Source organism: Mytilus trossulus, chromosome 9 (genome assembly GCF_036588685.1).
Source record: "Mytilus trossulus isolate FHL-02 chromosome 9, PNRI_Mtr1.1.1.hap1, whole genome shotgun sequence".
Lineage (NCBI taxonomy): Eukaryota > Metazoa > Mollusca > Bivalvia > Mytilida > Mytilidae > Mytilus > Mytilus trossulus.
The window spans coordinates 20,398,798-20,419,666 of NC_086381.1; the positions used below are offsets into that span (position 1 = coordinate 20,398,798).

At 31.4% G+C, this 20,869-nt stretch overlaps 1 protein-coding gene across 4 annotated transcripts; it reads right to left on the reverse strand.

The window, feature by feature from the left end:
- Positions 1-195: 195 nt before the first annotated feature.
- LOC134685277 (galactoside alpha-(1,2)-fucosyltransferase 2-like) lies at positions 196-20,385 on the reverse strand. Of its 4 annotated transcripts, none has more exons than XM_063544880.1 (3): positions 20,245-20,385; positions 3,189-3,233; positions 196-1,724 (listed from the first exon to the last, which is right to left on the reverse strand). In XM_063544880.1, exons 1-3 carry the CDS (start codon positions 20,276-20,278, stop codon positions 676-678), a joined length of 1,128 nt encoding a protein of 375 aa, XP_063400950.1. In that variant the 5' UTR covers positions 20,279-20,385; the 3' UTR covers positions 196-675. The 4 variants fall into 4 exon arrangements, with proteins under 4 accessions (XP_063400950.1, XP_063400953.1, XP_063400952.1 ...); XM_063544883.1 differs by lacking the exon at positions 20,245-20,385 and adding an exon at positions 9,822-9,931; XM_063544882.1 differs by lacking the exon at positions 20,245-20,385 and adding an exon at positions 9,637-9,815.
- Between the last annotated feature and the right edge of the window lie 484 nt (positions 20,386-20,869).

Sequence of the window (20,869 nt, forward strand, 5' to 3'; positions counted from 1 at the left end):
TAAGCTTTTTTATTTTAAAAGAAGGAGCAGATTTTTTTTTAAATTATAAATTCATAGCAAGTGAATTCCCTCACTTGTATGACAGTCGCTTAAAATTCCGTGATATTGACAACGAGGTGTGAACTGTCAAACAAAGCACCAATTATAGCTTTCAAGTTTGATTTTTTTCTTCTGAAAATGAACTTAACATGCTGCTAGAATACACATCTTTATTCGGACGTTTTTGTCAAATTTGGAACTGTAAATGCAAAGAACTATTAATAAAAACTGATGTTTTTTAAGCTAATAAATATACATCATTTAAAAGGAAATAGTTAAAAGAACCTTGGAAATATTTTCAACTGAATATAACACAGATTTTTTTTTTATATTTTCTATGGTATAAGTGCAATCAGGGAAACTCCATCCCTAATGCAATAAGCTTTAGACATTTTTTTAATATAGTTCGATATTTGTTACAAACTGTCTTTTGCCATGTCTCTCGGATCATAGACCGATCCCATGTGAATAGTAATATTCTTTGTAATCCTTGCAAGAACGCTCTTCGAAAACGTGTTTTTCTTTCTTTAATATCAACATTTATAGAATGTGCCATATCTTATCCTTGTCTGACAGTTATCTTTTAGCGTAGTATATGTTATTCCTTTCATCATGGTTTATTCCTCGTTTCTCGAATTACAGACCAATCCAATGTGAATAATAATAATCTTTGTAATCTTTACTATACGCTGTACGGAAGCGAGTTCCTTCTTTTGCCGGCCATTTAAAGAATGTCACATTTCCTCTTGTCAACCATGCCGCCCACCAGCTAAATGTTCCAGACGATGAAATAAAATGTTCACATAACGTTACAGTTGCTAAGTCTACCCAGGCTGAATTTCCCTCTAAAAACACAGCAGTTATATTTTTGGGCATGTTATCCTTCGCCCATTTTATTCCGTTTGACGCTACGACAAACACTAAATTCTCCATTTTAGATTGGTACCACTCAACTGCTTTCCTTAAATATTCCTTGGATGGCACATTATAGCCAGCATCCGGGTATTTTGTCCAGTCACCGCGTCGTATATGAACGCCGATCAATGTTATCTTTTTATGTGAAGTCTCATTATATACCTTCATATATTTATGCTTGTGGTTTTTGTGATATGTACTATTTCTGTAAATATTATATCCTTTAAGTTTATTGTCTAGAATTAAAGTCGCCTTTTTAATCATTTTTTCAGTGAAGGTAAATTGGTCTCTCAATTCCTCCTTATATTGATCAAAATAAAGGTAGGATTGTAAATATTGAAGTAGTCTAACGTTTTGTGTATTATTAAAATCCAGAATTCGTTTATCATACACGGCTGAATGTTCTTCTTTCAATGTTTTGAGATTATGTGAATCACATATTGATGTGTCTTTTCGTACGTCTGCGTATAAGGTAAAATATTTCAGCAGTTCACAGTTTGTATTGATAACCACTTCCATCCCTTTACTTCTCGCTATACCATAGGATGAAGCATAAATAAAAAGTTTATTTCCAATTCTCCCTGAAAAAGTAGGACATATAGAGTGTACTACTTTCTGCGGATTGATCACCACGCCTTTGCGTATTATCGTTATGTTGAATGCCTGTGTTCTAAATGGCGATGGACTTTCTAGTCGTATGAAATTATTACCAGACTTGACATTGACGTAAAATATCACTGTTAAAATGAAAAAACCAACAAAAGTTAAATCTGAAAAATAAATAAAAACACATTTTGAATATAAATTATCTGTTATTCAACGTTTCTATAACTGCAGAAAAAAAACAGTGTGGATACAGCAGAAAAATATAAAGATACAATTGTCTTTTCATTTGTGAACCCAAACGGTTGATTGAAGTAATGAAATATCCAATGGCAGTATTCATTTTCTATTCTTCATCCCTTGCGATTCACTTCCCAGAACATATATACCTTTTACTTTATTGTTCTCGTCCAGATTATGCATGTATAGTGTATTAATTTACGTTTTTTGATTGAGTTAAGCCTGCCAATTGATATCTTACCGTGTGTTTTTCTATGTTGCGATGTTATGCTATTGTTTCAGAAAAAGGGAGAAGGTTTGGTACCATTAAAACGTTTAATCCCGCTGCAAATGTTTGCACCTGTTCTAAGTCAGGAATCTGATGTACATTAGTTGTCGTTTGTTTATGTAATTTTTACGTGTTTCTCGTTTCTCGTTTTTTTTATATAGATTAGACCGTTGGTTTCCCGTTTGAATGGTTTTACACTAGTAATTTTTGGTCCCTTTATAGCTTGTTGTTCGGTGTGAGCCAAGGCTCCGTGTTGAAGGCCGTGCATTGACCTATAATGGTTTACTTTCTAAATTGATATTTGGATGGATAGCTGTCTCATTGGCACTCACACCACATCTTCCTATATCTATGTATTATACACTCATCACTGGATGTAAGAAAACCCATTCACTATTCCAAATATTTTATTAGACACAATAAGGATATTATCGTTTACTTACTATCATTTTATCCCATACAGCAAACATATAACACAACTCCGCACATGTAATTTAGATTACAAATATAAATGAATTTGTTGAGTGAAGTTTCATTCAGTGAAATATTAACTTTAATCTGATTACAGATAAGGACAAACACATATATAATTTAATCCACTTATAGTGCATTAGATTGATTGATTAATTGCTGTTTATCGCCACTTTTTAGGCACTATTATGCTATTATTTGACGATGAGTTTGTTGTTGTTTAAATTGTTGTGGGGAAATGCCGGAGTGACTATAGAAACAAACACCGTAGGAAAACTAACACCCCTTATCAATAAATATTCGGATCAAACGCACCTAGAATGTGACGGATTCGAAAGTACAACCTTAGTGTGGACAGTGTGTTAGTTATACAGCAGTTCAAATATTCAGACCACTTTGCCACACACACATAACATAAGTGCATTTGGAATCATACCACAACTTCTTTTTTTTATATTTGGATGAGGAGTTGTCTCTCCTTCCTTAGGTAACAGCAAATAGATACTTTTTTTTACTTCTGGGATGGAGAGGTGTCTTATTTGCACTCATACCACATCTTCTTATATCTACTTATATTGTACTGTACTTTTTCTATGTCTATAGCTATATAAATAGGGAGCCAAAAACACATAATGTATTGTATGAAACTTACATCTCTGTGCACCTATTCCTTTAGAAGGTTCATTCTTCATTACTTCTGTCAAAGAAAAAAAAACGTAATTAAATACCAATGAACATACATTTAATATTTTTAACACATACATCCTTGATAAAGAAGGTAACACTTAGTATAGAATAACATCGTTCATTACAAATGGTCATCTATGTAGCGACATTCTGCTATTATACCATATTATATATACTTGTTGACTGAGTATAAGTGGATTATTATAGATTATTACAGGGCATTTTCCGTGTTGGCCCCGTTATCAGCCCAAGACTCCCATATCATGCTAGAAGGCTTTAGTCCGAGAGCTTGGTGTGGGCCAAGGGCTGATTCCAATGACAACATGAAAAACGACATGTAAATGTCTATTTATCGCATATTTTCAAGCTGGATAAAAAAAAAAGAAAGTATTTATTAAATAATGTTTAATATTTTCAACAAAAGTTCAAAAAACATTTAAAGATTATTTTTTTTTAATGTATCACAGTGAGCTAAAAAGAATGTATCACAGAGAGTTACATATGTAACAAACTTATTAAACTTAAGGTTTGTGAAAAGTTTAACAAATAATTAAACATATGCATTATTTCTCAGAGTTATAAATATTAATTGTTATATTTCCAATGGAAGCTAGAGGCAAGGTGAATACCTGGAACTATTTCCACTTTTGAATTTTACTTTTTTTCTGCTACAGCAGATTTATAACTTTCTACTATAAGTTATATAGCTCGCTACTGACGGATCCATTATTAGAGGGCAAGTAAAAGCCATAGGGAGTAAGGTCCGTTGTGTTGGTTGTGTGAGGTAGCTAGAGTGTATTATAATTGATTCGATCTTAATTGAATTCTTGGTGTGCCATGTTTTATCCTTTTATTTTGACATCAAATTTTTGCATATATATTTATTATTTCGATTGTCATAAATGGGCTCTTACGTTGTATTTAATGACGGTATTTTTTAAATTATTACTTTTTCTCTTATCCTACCGATGGTCGGTGGTTCTCTCAGGGCACTTCGGCTTCCTCTACCATTAAAAACTAACGCCACAAAATAGCACACCAGTGTTGAAAGTGGCATTAAACACAAATCAATCAATCAAACCATTCGTTCTCTTACTATTTCTATGTTTCGTGTGTTTTATGTGATTATTTTACTTCTTAAAATGATTGAGCGAATGTCATAAGTAATTATCCAGACCAACGGTGAACCATAGTTTTACTACACGTATAAAATATAAAGAACCCCTCACCATATATCTTTTTTTTTAGTAAACTATGACAAATATAGTCAATTCCTTAACGTCCAGTGGAAAATATTTGACTATATGTTAATATCAACAATATCATTATGTGTATTTTTTCAAGCACAACAGATTCTGCAAAACCAAAGTAAAATGAGATGAAATGTCAACGTCACGTTTTCCATGTCACCTGTTTCAACTAAATAACCCCTAATTACTGAATACTAAAACTATTGTCACACCAGTAGTTGATACAGTTGTAAAACATGGATATGCAATTCTATTTTAGGTACTTATTTGTGTTTCTACTGAAAATTTACGAGACTAATATTTACCTTGATTATACCTGTGCAGAGCCAATTCCAGTAGATTGATTAAATTATGACAATGAGATTGGTCGATATAGAAAAATACACTTCGTATGCAGGTAAACTAAATCGGCTTACTGAAGGTAATATTCTACACAGAAATTCCAGTTAAATAAATGCATAGGCGAATGTAGGATACATTTTTGACTTGAAAGGGCCGTTATTTCATAAAAAGAAAGACTGTTTTCAATGGACGACTTGACTTGAATAAAGATATCAAAGGATATACTCCTAATGATAATCCCTGCTGATTCCGAGATCGAAGTGTGTCGGTTTTGAAAAATATCCTGTTCGGAAAAACAGTGTCCAAAATGAAATGTTACCCCAAATATAACAGTTAGCATACATATTTCTTATTAATTTTTCAACCTGATCCTATACCACGAGGCTTGAAAAATGGCACATTCCAGAAATTAATCCCGACTGGCCATTGCGTACATAGTTGGTACACTTTTGTTAACATCGGAAAGGGTGCTCACACACAGGTCCGCGTAATAAATAGTTACTCATATACAATTTTTCTAAAGTAAAAATTCGGTGACACCAAATACCCTTTTTTTCTTGAAAATTTTATATTGGTTATATATATAGGGAAATCTGAGATAGGGAATCCCTGAAGCGTGACAGGAACGGCCTCTTTTTTAGGCAGTCCCCACTTTTGCAAATTGTTGGGTCCGCCTCTTGAAAGAATCTTGAAATCTTGCCACTCACTGATAAGCGCAAATTGAAACAAACTAAGACTTCAAAACTACGTTGTAATATGTATCTCATAATCTTTACTCACGACTTTTAAACATAAAGTCATTAGCCACTCGTGTGGTTCAGCCGCATGACAGTTGTGCCAGATATTTTTAGATTAAAAGCAATATTTATTAGGTGGTTTATAAGTGTTACCTGGTGAAATACTGTAAAACACGATGTTCATAAACTTTTACCAGTCATAGATAAATGGTTTGCTTAACAAAGGCTAGGCCTAACACAGTTTTAAAATCATTCGGTTCTTTTACGCCTCTATTTATATATGACGTCATATATAAATTATAATTTCAAACACGGTCACAGTCTGCTTCTGTGCAGTTTTCCGAAGCAACTCAAAAATAATAATACTTGTAAAAAGTGCATTTACGGTTATTTACTTTTCTAATTATTATAGATGTACATTGCAAACCCCAATCCGTGTCAATCATATTAAATATGTTTTGGCAAATTAAAGAGTTCAATCACAGCGGATATCGGACTCAGATATCGGAGGATACAATTTTCTAATTTATTTCATGGTACCTTTTGTGAGAATTATGGTGGGTTTTTTTTGTGTTTTTTGTTCCTGCTTTTTTTTTATAGGATACTTGATAAAAGTTGTGTGAGGTTTTTGTTTGTGTGTGTGTGGATGGGTGGTTTTTTTTACAGGAAAAACTTCATAAAAGATCCTCTCCTATCACTTCGTGTTATCCCTCAATCTTGGTGTGGATGTGGGGGAGGGGGTTCTTTGGAACCTATATTTCCTCTTCGTCTGGTGTTTTCGAGTGTGTTTTTATCAATTAATTAGGTATAGGAGTGCTGATCATATTTGCCATTAAAAGTATATTCATATATTTCAAGAAAAAAAGCAAAAACAACAATTAAAATGACAAAAGTCGCCATGTAAGAACAATACCTCTTATAATATTATAAGTCGATAAAATAACCAGTAGGTAAGCCACCGTCATATTTTCATGGAATACGAATAAGTTTCCAAGATAACAGACAACACCTGCATTGGTTCCTTGTGTTCTATTTATAGATATTTTCCCAATGTTGTTGGGCAGTTAATAGATCATAGGACAAATTTCAAAAACAAGATACTTTAATGAAGATTTTGAAAAAAAAGCTTGGATAAATTTGGCCCAGTAGTCTCAGGGACAAACATTTATCGAACAATGACAACGACGGGCGACTGACGTCATAGTGTTATTGGAAAAGCTCTCTTGGTCTTTTGTGCCAGGTGAGCTATAAATTATAGATATGCATTATCTTAGTATTATATAGAAAGTTATCAAGTCTTCGCTAATGATTTACAATATCCGTTCACTGCAGTGTAAACAAGAGATGTGTCCAACCTTGACCTTTAATATCTCCGTTGTGGTATATGACTTACGACGATATTTATACATACATGTATACAGGACATACCTTTGGCCTTTATCAAATTCACAAATACATATGATTTAAAATAAATGATAATTTGTAGAATTCATTGACTTTTTACGCATGTTGAACAGATATGCTATTTCTTTTTTCTCTTTAATGTATGACATTTGTCCAACGGTAACACCTTTGTTAAAATGTTCGTTTTTATTTGAACAATATCATATTGTGAATTCAATTCAAAGTATGGCTGGTTGATAACAAGTTTGAGCAGCGAATTATAAACAGTTGTTAGTTGTTATTATTCAATTGTTAAGTATATAAATACATCTTCAGGTCAGCATGCGCGTATAAGAACAAACAACACAATACACCAAAGTACAACCTTTTCTTGAAAAATTTAGGTTTAAATAACTGCTCACTCATTGAAATAGTATACATGTATCATATCAAGTTTGTTGATAATTCTTTACTTCCATGTTTGATTGACATATAAGTAAAAAAAAAAAGGGCAGAAGCTGTTGAAGAAACAATCAAAAGTTATAAGAATTAGAAATTCCCACAAAATCAAAGAAAATTTTCTCTAAAAAAGAAACTAGTCTAAAATGAGAAACCCGACAGAAATACAATGGTCTAAATAATTCTACATAACAAACTGAAGATAGGCAACATGAATCCCACCAATAACATGCAGGGCTCTAAAAAATGTATCCTGCTAAATTAGTGCCATCTTGTTGGTCATGGCATGTACACATTTTGAGATAAGTCGCATTCTGTGACGACACAATCGAAGAAAAGATTATTCTTCATCTTTTTTTACCTTTCTTCATGTGAATTTCAAATATTAAATTCCTCCTTTATTGACCTTTTCTGCTTATTAATAATTCTAAAGATTGATAAGTAAGCGTTCCTCCCTTAACATTAAGGAAATGCAAGGTTAAAATGAGGGGAAATGGGTTCATTGTGTATTCAATTGACGGGTAACATTTTACCTTATTTAAAAGATATCAATAAATTTTGTTTAGTTTATGATTTTTTTTTATTTGACCATTGATACAACATGAACAGATAAAAGTTTTGCCAACTTACATGAAGTTCCCTTCTATATATACTATGAAAATAATATTTGATAAATTCTAAAATGAGTTTATATAAACCTTTAATAACTGATATTTGTGATAACTATTTATATATAAACAATTAAAAAATATATTAAACTAGCAGAGAAAATAAAACATTTGTTTAAACAATGTTATAAATAACTCAAGTGATCACATCCTGAGGAAATAAAATACTGACTTCCGTGCTCTCGTATACAAAGATAAGTTTGACTTCCGTGCTCTCGTATACAAAGATAAGTTTGTAACTAGTACTTAACATTCAGAATTTTTAATCTCGATAAGGGGGCGATATTGAACATGATATAATTTAAACTATAAGGTTACAAAAAAATGGAAATAGTTGAAGCTAGTTTTAAGTTTTACCTCAAAATTTAGATTATATTCTTAAGATGGGATGACCACCAAAAGATTGTTAAACAATCACATACATACAATGCGGTATGGGCTTTACTCATTGTTGAAGGCCGTACGGTGACCTATAGTTGTTAATTTCTGTGTTAGTTGGTCTCTTGTGGAGAGTTGTCTTATTGGCAATCATACCACATCTTCTTTTTTATATTATATACTGTACCAATTTTTCTGCACCAGATGCACAATAAATGTCTCTTCAGCGATGCTCGAGGACAAATTATTTGAAAATCCAAAGCTTATTAAAAATATAATGCCTCGTTCACACGGACATTTAATTCGAATTGAATTCGAATCGAATGCGAATTGAATTCGCTAATCGCGTTCACACACTCTTCTTTTTTAATTGAAATTGATTCGAATTGGTTATAAATGGTATTACCCAGTTCGAATTAGAAATACGTTTTTGTAAATACGAATGAAAAGTTGACGTCGTTTGGACAGTAAAGCAAATTTGACGCACAATATAATTCGAATTATAGTTGACGTTAGGACGTAAAACGTTTCGAATGCGAATTAAACCAATTCGAATTAGTAAATGCGAATCGAATTCGAAATACATGCTAACTCAGCATAAGAGCTATAAACAAAAATGGAGCAAAAATTATAGCCAAAGCCAGGCAAGAAATCAGAGCTTTGCATGAGGCAGATACATTCCTTAATTTAGATCTTCCCGTTGTTTAGACAGATGTTTTGCTATTTCTTCTCTGGACAGAACCATTTGATCAATTACATTTTCCCAACTATGAAAAAAATATAAAAAACTGCTTTTATTGATGATTTCTGAAATATCAAATTCCGTATAAAAAAAGATATGGATTGCCTGTAGGCTATCAACATGGCTAACAATATAAAATGTGTGTTTTCACTCAAACGAAAGCTCTCACGGTTATCAAACCATGTAGACCAAAATAACTTGATTTATCACGAAAGTTTTTTAAGGTCACCGTACGTCTGTTTACAATTATCCAAACATACAGTACCACCTATAAAATGGCCCAGTTCAGCGTCCTTAGGGGACTACAAAATGTGAACCAGTTCAAACGCGAAAATCAATGGCTCTATGATAACTTTATTTACAATACCTTTGAATTCCCGTGGGTCCTCATTTTGTATTCACATACGAAAAGTTGTAAAAAATCAAAATAAAATAAAATTTGTAATCATCTTACCTGTTCAGGTATTTACATTAAAAAAACGAAAGAAACATATTAAGTTTAGTACAATAAATTCGATCAATTTCCTATCGAAATCCAACAATCACTATGAATTATTCAACGTAAATATAATTATGTAGTATGTGTAAAACAATCTTTCGTATATGCTAATATATTACTGTGCCTGGCGATCGTTTTACCTGTTCAAATGTCATTCAGTTTTATTGTCGGTGACTTGAAATTTTGTCGTTTAATCATTTTATTGTCGTCATCATGTAAATGTATAGCATACACAATTTTCTACGTGCACTTGATACACTATTGTAACTCGTGATTTGTCTGTTCATTTTATTGTATAAATAAGGGAACAATAAACATCATATATGACTCGATAAGGGACTGGTCTTTTTCTTTCAATAGGGGGAGGGTCTCTTAAGTTATTAATTCTAAGGTCGCATATTCAAATAAAAAAATAATTCCAAGACCCCTCATGTTCAAAAATTAAAGACATGACAATCCCCCCTCCCTTTTTTCCATATTTCTCAATACCATTATTTTTTATAACAAAATCCAGATGCATACAATTTCTTTTGTTGCATTACTATTATATATTCAATAATATATTGCATTAGAAGGGGGTCTAGATCTTTAAGTGGGTTAGTAGACGATGACTTCGTGGAACTTTAGGGGTGGATCCAGTCATTAAAGGGGGGTCCAACTATATGTCCCCATTCAAATGCATTGATCGTCCAAAAAAGGGGGATTTCAACCCCGGAACCCTCCCCCTGGATCCGCCATTGAACTTTATTTAGTTATGCCTGTTATGATATCACTCCCATTCACTAAACATAAGTTAGTTACAGACGCCATCATGAGTTTGGTTGACCGTTATGGAATAACCGTTTCACAAATGATATCTTATATGTTCCTTACGTCGCACTACGTACAATCCCCCTCCCTATTTCATGAATGTGACCTACATAATTAGACTATTTACCGGGTTTGTAATAACATGAGCAACATGACAGGATCTGCCTACCCTTCCGGAGCACCTGAAATCACTCCACCTTTTGGTAGGGTTCGTGTTGCTTAGTCTTTAGTTTTCTGTGTTGTCATGTGTACTATCGTTTGTCTGTTTGTCTTTTTCATTTTTAGCCATGACGTTGTCAGTTTATTTTCGATCTATGAGTTTGACTGTCTCTCTGGTATCTTTTGTCCCTCTTTAAGTTACAAAGTGATGAACTTCAGAAGAAGAAACCACTTTCTGAGAGGACCGTGTTGAAACTTAGGATAAGTATTAGTATAATTGTGGCGAGTAGATCGAGGTGAAAAATAATTGTTACCAAAAGTAATATTTTTATTGAAAATGGGAATTGTTTTATGTGGTTACCAGTATACATCTCCATATCATAAATGAAAACTATTCACATTAAAAAAATTAGACAAATGCCACGTTTTACTTTTATATAGTACCATTAAAATATATGCGCGATCATGAGTTTTAGACAAATCATGTTTTAAATGAAACAGCTATTTTAATTTTAGTATCAATGTTCCTATGATATTGAAAGGGATATACTCAGAAAAGCTTCGAGAAAACCGCAAAACTAAGATGTTAAATCATCAGACTATAATATTGTTATTCTTCGTGTCCGATCATGGCTCAGATGAAACAGATATTTAAATGACAGACCCGTAGCCAGGAATTTCCAAAGGGGGGTTCGTTAGACTCACAAACTCGACTTTAACAGTCACAATTCGAACAGAACATTGACTTTAACAGTGCTTATTTGTTTTCAAGGGGGGAGGGGTTCGTCCGAAACCCCTGGCTTCGGATATGAATGATGTTTGAAACCAGACATGCTGACAAAAGAGATATTCAATGTATATATGTTTCATTTGAATCAAGTGTTTTGCACTTCTGCTGATGACTAGCTAAGATACCGATTTAATGTATTCTTAAATGGGCTACAATGTTTAGATGTTTGAAATATACATTTTTACATGCTTAAGATGTAAATAAAAAAATGTATTTTTTTGTTTTTTTTAAACTTAAAAGATTTCTCTTTTCTCAATTCTAAAATAGAAATTAATGTACATTTTTATGGATTGAGCGATGATCATGTTTAGATACAAATTGCAAAACGTTTATGTGCATGCATATTAAGGTCGAGGACAAATTAACAATCAATCAAAAGCAAGTTATATACAAGGTAGGACAACCAAAATGACAAAAATATAATTTAACTACCAATGGGAAATGAGGGTATATTAGTAGATTCAGACATTTCAATTTATCATAGCAAAAGGCCACCTACGGCCTATAAGTGTAATTATGTATATTTTATTGGTTTTTCAGTAGAAATTCTAAAATGATGTGCTTCTTTAATTCGCTTTGTGAATAAACCTATGATCCAAATCCAATAAAATTTGTTTGCACATGCGTAAATTGACCACTGCAGAATAATGAATTGTATCAAATTGGCATGCATTTAATATATTTCATTAACTTATAACACTTTAAAACTCTTAAATGATGCACATGTTGTTACAAATTCATTTATTATGACTGTAATGTGTTGCAATCAGAAATTGACATATTTGACCTAGATACGACAACCATTCTTGCTTGCTGTCCCCCCTTCTGAAAAATCACATTGCAAGTCGATTGCTTGTTTACAAAACAAGGGAGGTTCATGGTGACACTCGAATAAAACATAAATCAAAAGGCCAAAATGAAGGAAAAATTTAAAGAGCATTGAGGACTAAAAATTCCTAAAAGTTTTGCAGCACAGCTAAGGTTATTTATTCCTAAGGTAGAAAAACACTATATAAGTTAAATCGTCAATCGACAGTTTAAGTTAGTTCTTTCCCCTAAATATTACCCTTGTTGCTAGATTTTCCTCATTATATTGATAACTAAACTGGATATACAGAAATTTTGTACTGAAAAACGTATCAATAAATGTTTGCAATAGCAATAGATATCCACAGCAATTTACTTAAAACGACTGGACTTGCATTTTGAAAATGATAATTATTATAATCTAAAATGGCTTCACAGTGGTATCATTTTATCAGTGTCTTATTTTATAACACTTATGATATTATATTTCAATTAAGTGGATTCAAGGAGGTCATATAAATCTCCTTGGTGGAGATTATGTATACATGGATAGGTTAAATATCATAACAAGCCGACTAATTTTTATTTTAAAAAAGCAACAGATGTCAATAACAAAGTGATGAATGCATAAATTAGCATTGAACACGTTGTGCCTGTATGACAGACCTTAAAAGCATATAAGCCATACAAACAATGATCAAGCACTAAGAGTATTTTGATCCACAATAAAGATCATATCCTTTTGTTATTATGATGTACACTTTTTACTATATTACATCAAATGTGATTATAGTAATGCAGCATTTTTTCAATCACTTTTAGTTTATTTATATCAATTTATTCATCGAATAGTGTAATTGATATTCTTCTTTTTATTTCTTTTTTTTTTTTATCTATTTTTAAAATCGTTTTTGCTATCTTTTTGTTAGTGGTTTTGAACCTTAGAAATGTATAATTAAAATGTTCTTCGAGTCACAATGACATGCATGTGCGAAAAAGTTTTCACTTTCGTAGGCACTGCATGCCCAATGTAATAAAACGTACACTAGGTAAATAATGTATTCCAATATGTCTACAAAGTAGTGTCATTTTATCAGCACATAAGTGTATGATAATTATGATATAATTTTAATTTCAGTATTGTGGAATTCAAGTAGTTGAATGAGTCTCATGGGAAAGTTCAATTTCTTAACTGTATATTATATGCTGATACAAAACACGACTAATAGTAAAGTGCTTAGTATCTGCATGAATGGCAAAACACAAAATTAGAAACTAATAAATAACGAACACATATATATTTTAACTATTTTTCTCTTTTTTTTACAAGTTAGATTAATTCATCGTAAACAGTTATACAAGTAATCTTATAAGTTATCAAAGGAACCAGGATTATAATTAAATACGCAAGACGTGCGATCGTCTATATAAGACTCATCAGTGATGCTCTCATCAAAATAGTTATAACGCAAAAAAAGTAAATAGTTGAAGAGCATTGAGGACACAAAATACCCAAAAATTGTGCGAAATACGGCTAAAGTAATCTATCTATTAGTTTATCGAACAATTTAAAGTTTTGTAAAAATGACCATATAATTGATATTCATATCAATACCGAAGTGCTGCCTACTAGGCTGGTGATACCCTCGCGGACGAAACGTCCACCAGCGGTGACATCGACCCAGTGGTGTAAATAGTTGTCAATGGTAATTTAATACGCAAAACTATCGATGCTTTGACATGGTTGTTATATTTGACTTGAGTCATCCACATGCTTAAGATATAAATAAAAAAATGTTTTTTTTTGTTTTTTTTAAACTTAAAAGATTTCTCTTTTCTCAATTCTAAAATAGAAATTAATGTACATTTTTATGGATTGAGCGATGATCATGTTTAGATACAAATTGCAAAACGTTTATGTGCATGCATATTAAGGTCGAGGACAAATTAACAATCAATCAAAAGCAAGTTATATACAAGGTAGGACAACCAAAATGACAAAAATATAATTTAACTACCAATGGGAAATGAGGGTATATTAGTAGATTCAGACATTTCAATTTATCATAGCAAAAGGCCACCTACGGCCTATAAGTGTAATTATGTATATTTTATTGGTTTTTCAGTAGAAATTCTAAAATGATGTGCTTCTTTAATTCGCTTTGTGAATAAACCTATGATCCAAATCCAATAAAATTTGTTTGCACATGCGTAAATTGACCACTGCAGAATAATGAATTGTATCAAATTGGCATGCATTTAATATATTTCATTAACTTATAACACTTTAAAACTCTTAAATGATGCACATGTTGTTACAAATTCATTTATTATGACTGTAATGTGTTGCAATCAGAAATTGACATATTTGACCTAGATACGACAACCATTCTTGCTTGCTGTCCCCCCTTCTGAAAAATCACATTGCAAGTCGATTGCTTGTTTACAAAACAAGGGAGGTTCATGGTGACACTCGAATAAAACATAAATCAAAAGGCCAAAATGAAGGAAAAATTTAAAGAGCATTGAGGACTAAAAATTCCTAAAAGTTTTGCAGCACAGCTAAGGTTATTTATTCCTAAGGTAGAAAAACACTATATAAGTTAAATCGTCAATCGACAGTTTAAGTTAGTTCTTTCCCCTAAATATTACCCTTGTTGCTAGATTTTCCTCATTATATTGATAACTAAACTGGATATACAGAAATTTTGTACTGAAAAACGTATCAATAAATGTTTGCAATAGCAATAGATATCCACAGCAATTTACTTAAAACGACTGGACTTGCATTTTGAAAATGATAATTATTATAATCTAAAATGGCTTCACAGTGGTATCATTTTATCAGTGTCTTATTTTATAACACTTATGATATTATATTTCAATTAAGTGGATTCAAGGAGGTCATATAAATCTCCTTGGTGGAGATTATGTATACATGGATAGGTTAAATATCATAACAAGCCGACTAATTTTTATTTTAAAAAAGCAACAGATGTCAATAACAAAGTGATGAATGCATAAATTAGCATTGAACACGTTGTGCCTGTATGACAGACCTTAAAAGCATATAAGCCATACAAACAATGATCAAGCACTAAGAGTATTTTGATCCACAATAAAGATCATATCCTTTTGTTATTATGATGTACACTTTTTACTATATTACATCAAATGTGATTATAGTAATGCAGCATTTTTTCAATCACTTTTAGTTTATTTATATCAATTTATTCATCGAATAGTGTAATTGATATTCTTCTTTTTATTTCTTTTTTTTTTTATCTATTTTTAAAATCGTTTTTGCTATCTTTTTGTTAGTGGTTTTGAACCTTAGAAATGTATAATTAAAATGTTCTTCGAGTCACAATGACATGCATGTGCGAAAAAGTTTTCACTTTCGTAGGCACTGCATGCCCAATGTAATAAAACGTACACTAGGTAAATAATGTATTCCAATATGTCTACAAAGTAGTGTCATTTTATCAGCACATAAGTGTATGATAATTATGATATAATTTTAATTTCAGTATTGTGGAATTCAAGTAGTTGAATGAGGCTCATGGGAAAGTTCAATTTCTTAACTGTATATTATATGCTGATACAAAACACGACTAATAGTAAAGTGCTTAGTATCTGCATGAATGGCAAAACACAAAATTAGAAACTAATAAATAACGAACACATATATATTTTAACTATTTTTCTCTTTTTTTTACAAGTTAGATTAATTCATCGTAAACAGTTATACAAGTAATCTTATAAGTTATCAAAGGAACCAGGATTATAATTAAATACGCAAGACGTGCGATCGTCTATATAAGACTCATCAGTGATGCTCTCATCAAAATAGTTATAACGCAAAAAAAGTAAATAGTTGAAGAGCATTGAGGACACAAAATACCCAAAAATTGTGCGAAATACGGCTAAAGTAATCTATCTATTAGTTTATCGAACAATTTAAAGTTTTGTAAAAATGACCATATAATTGATATTCATATCAATACCGAAGTGCTGCCTACTAGGCTGGTGATACCCTCGCGGACGAAACGTCCACCAGCGGTGACATCGACCCAGTGGTGTAAATAGTTGTCAATGGTAATTTAATACGCAAAACTATCGATGCTTTGACATGGTTGTTATATTTGACTTGAGTCATCCACAATGCATTAATGTGTGTAGCAAATAAACTCATCATAGATACCAGTCTACAAAAGACTCATCAATGACGCTCGAATAAAAAAAAATTAAAACGCTAAATTATGTACGATGTTGAAGAGCATTGATGACGACTGAATCAAAATGTTCCTCAAACAATATAATTCGTACTTTATCAAATTTCTAATATAGTTCCAAAACTAAGAATACAAGAATTTCCCCATGCAGTGCGTTTAAGAGACAGTTTTATGCCATTATATGTATGCAAACAAATCAATATACACTGAACGAATTGGTTAAAATGGATATATGAGTAACAATTCTCTGATAAAACGACACGTCTAACTCCCTGAAGATAGACTACGAAATATCTAGCCATAAAACTAAATTATCGTTAGATGAAAGTCTGAAGAGACCAGTAAAATCATTTCTGCTGAATAACACAAAATTTGCAACAGTATTTTACTGATGCTGATATCTTATACAAGTTAATTAAATTGAAAAATCAAATCAACAAACAAAAGCTGATGGAATCGCATGAACATTAAAAAGAGCGCGACTGAATACATCGATAGGATATGCGTCTCTTTTATAGACGAATCATAGCCCATGGCAATAGACACAATTAGGTCAAAATGTCACAATCTGGAATAGGACAAAACAGGTAAATATTACAGATGAGACGACGATGTTGTACTATCTAAAGATCGAAGACTTAAAAATCCTGCCAATCGCTTGTGAGTTTATACACAAACATATCATTTCGGTCGGGAAACAATTCGTGAGTTTGACACTAAAACTTACCTACTGTCAATTTCAGTCGGTCTTCTTTGTTCTGCTTCGGAGAAGTTTTGTGTGAGGAGCACATTCTTGCTAATAAAGTCCGTATAGTGTAAACATGTAAGAGCGTATAACGTATCAGTTATGGTACGGAAACAATTTACGATTGAGTAGAATGTATTCTACATTTTATAAAGGAGAAGTTGACGATTGGAAAGTTGGACTCATTAGTAAAAACGATTATTACCCGATTTCGTCGATCTGTGTCATCATCAACAAAAAGATAAAAAAAAATCTGTCTTTCTAGTTTCGGAATTAAGTACCCTTCATTTCAAGTTCACTGGGATATATGAGATACAAGCGCGTACTAAAGCAAGGGTTATTGAGTGACATGATTTCAAAAAAAATATCTGAAAGTGAAATTACTGTGAGGGAATTTGTATTTGTGAAATACAAATTTTTGTAGTTTTCGAGGATAGCTTTCTCAAAGAATTAAAGTGTTCATCTAAATATAACTGTAGTCCAATTCTAGATATGGAAAGATCCCCATGTAGGTTTTACTTCTCAGATACAGTGATATAAACCAACGCACTATGAACTAAATATAAAAAAAAATTCAAACCGGATTTTACGCATTTAATCTGTTTATCAAAATAAAATTACTGTTAATCTTTTAATTCTCACGAGAAATAAGTTTCAATCGACGAAAGTTAATTTTCCGGTGATGATATTCATAATGAAGTGTTCAATTTTGTTTTCATAATTCTCATAGGAAAATGATTTCGTTTTAGGCTTGTTTTTTTTATTTCATTATGATTCATCAATTCAACTACTAGTTTTCAAAGTAAATCTGTAGAATTTTCTTATATGTAACCGATTTGTTTTGGTCAAATTAACACATTTAATTACACACGTGGAACAACTAAAATGCATTTCCTTCAATCGCGACAATTTGCGGTATAGCCTTTTTGTGCTAATACGACGTAAAGCAACCAACAATAAATCAATCAATCGAGACAATTGGTGGACATAGATTAATCAGCTTATATCCAAAAGCAATTATTTTACTAAACATTATTTTGAATTTTGTTATCTGGATGTAACCTATCAATATAGACTACTTACCGGATTTGTAATAACATGAGCAACACGACGGGTGCCACATGTGGCACAGAATCTGCTTACCCTTCCAGATCACCTGAGATCACCTCCAGATTTTGGTGGGGTTCGTGTTGCTCAGTCTTTAGTTTTCTCTGTTATTTCTTGTGTACTATTATTTGTCTGTTAGTCTTTTTCATTCCTTTAGCTTCTTACACTTTTAAATTTCTCAGTGAAGTTCTTATAATTGTTACTAACTTTATATATATATATTAAGTTAGAGTTACTAATTTTAGTCTGTTACGTACTTCCTTGTTCATTAAAGAGCATATGCAACATATATAAACAGATTTTATAAAAATGGGTCTTTTTGTTTAATTCGTTAATATGGAATACAATACCTTATCGTGTAATTATAAAGAATAATAAAGAGACGGGGGATGTGTAAAAAAAACCAGACCAAATTCACCTTATCTAAAGTTACAGTCGCGTCATTAAATTAGGTGTTTCATAATCTAATTAATAATTTCAGGGAATTTAATCTTTCGACACCGATACAATTGGTTATCAAAGGTACCAGGATTATTATTTAATACGCCAGACGCGCGTTTCATCTACATAAGACTCAACAGTGGCGCTCAGATCAAAATAGGTGTAAAGCCAAACAAGTAACAAGATAATATCAATTACAGAAAATAACATTCACAAAATCAACAGCAGATATGGATGGTATCGTACCGTTTTAATGTGAGAAAAAACACCAAACCGTTCAACATATTTTTTAATAAATCAATATAAAAGACGAAATCTCTAGACATCACTTTCCATTAATAATAGACACTAATCCGAAAAGACCAGTAAAATATTTACTGTTAAATCATAATATGCACAATACAAATCAAACAGAAAAAAATAGGAATTTTAATCAATCACGTGCACATTTCTTTTTTATAAATATGACATAGTTTCGAATCAATATCATTATATATACTATATACATCGTGAAGAAAACTGGTGGCAGAAGTCGGAAATGCTTAATTTCTTTTTATGAAAAACAGTAAAAAAGCATTGTTATGATTTATTCAATCTTGAAGGACACATATGCCATATGTTGATTGTTATATATATATATAGCCTATGTGTATACTTGATTTTTGTTTATTCAAGACATTAATTTTTGCTTTGTTTATTTTGTATTCATTGAATAAAGTTTCATTGAAACAAATTAGAATTACATAATTGTATTCTATACATATATCCCCCAATTTGTTTCGATCTTACCAGGCAAGCCATAAAGCCTATACATATTATGTATGGTTTAATTTAAATTTAGTAATAGGTTTAATACCCACTATTAATATTTCTAATATAACATTGTTTTTTGTCCAGATATTGGTCAGCCAAAATAATTTGTTTTGATGAAAAACCCCAAATAAATAATAATATAGTGTGTAATAATTAAAATATATATATATAGTTGTGCTTCTTTTCAATGTGTTAAGGTAATTATTTTATTCTAAATGATTAAAATTTCAAATTATATACATAGAGATTTACAAATAAAAGCTAATATTTGTTGTTCATGTTTTTGTTTTGAATTCCCTTCAAGTACACCATATATATTTTAACACAAAATATGAGAACAATAAAAAGGAGGAAAATAAAACGACATAATACAATGTACGGAAAACAAATACGACAAACATGAACAAGCATGAACTGAAGAATAACACGCTCTTTTGGGTTTGAAAAACAAAATGCTTTTACTTTTTTATATATATATATTTAGTAATCCATGCGCCAACCTTTTACGTTTACATCTGTTGAGATTTGTAAGTACGGAGAATAAATTGTTTGATAAACTATGACATGTTTGCTTAAAAATTATGTCGAAATGTGAAGCGTTATTTAACTTATTTTACATATATTTAAAACACAGTACAGATTTTATTCTAACTTACCCGTGTTTGGTTTAAGAGCTATTAAATAATGCATACAATTCCATCAACAACTTAGCAAATTTGTTTTTTCATATTGTCATATGTTATGTAATTATCTGAACATGCTCATTGATTAGTTAGTAAATGATATACTCTTCAACATGTTGAATATTGACATAGGCGTTCAAAATACGGAAGGAAAGGGATATTCAGTTATACTATTTATATGTATCTATATTTGTATGTGTTAGTGTCTAAAAACTAACATCGTGTTCAATAAATGCAACAGTATTTATCAGTGACAAATTTCCATAAAGCGTTTACGAATATAAATTAATAAAACAAAAGAAAAAATGAAGGATTCAATGGAAATCCAAAAAGAGCGAGACGGGGTGCATCAATAGGGCGATGGTCTTTACTAGAACTTCAAACAACAACGCAATGTAATTGGTATTAGACTGACATAATTGACCACCTACCAATTGAAATAGCAGATTAGCTTGAAAAGCGTTTTTGTCCTTTGTTAATTTATATATCATTGTCATTTTGTTCATTCAAACTTGTGCCTATCGCTGTTTTTAGAAATTTACAGGTTATTTTCCCAACAAGTTTCATAATCTGTTGTATTGTATTCTTGTCTATCGTT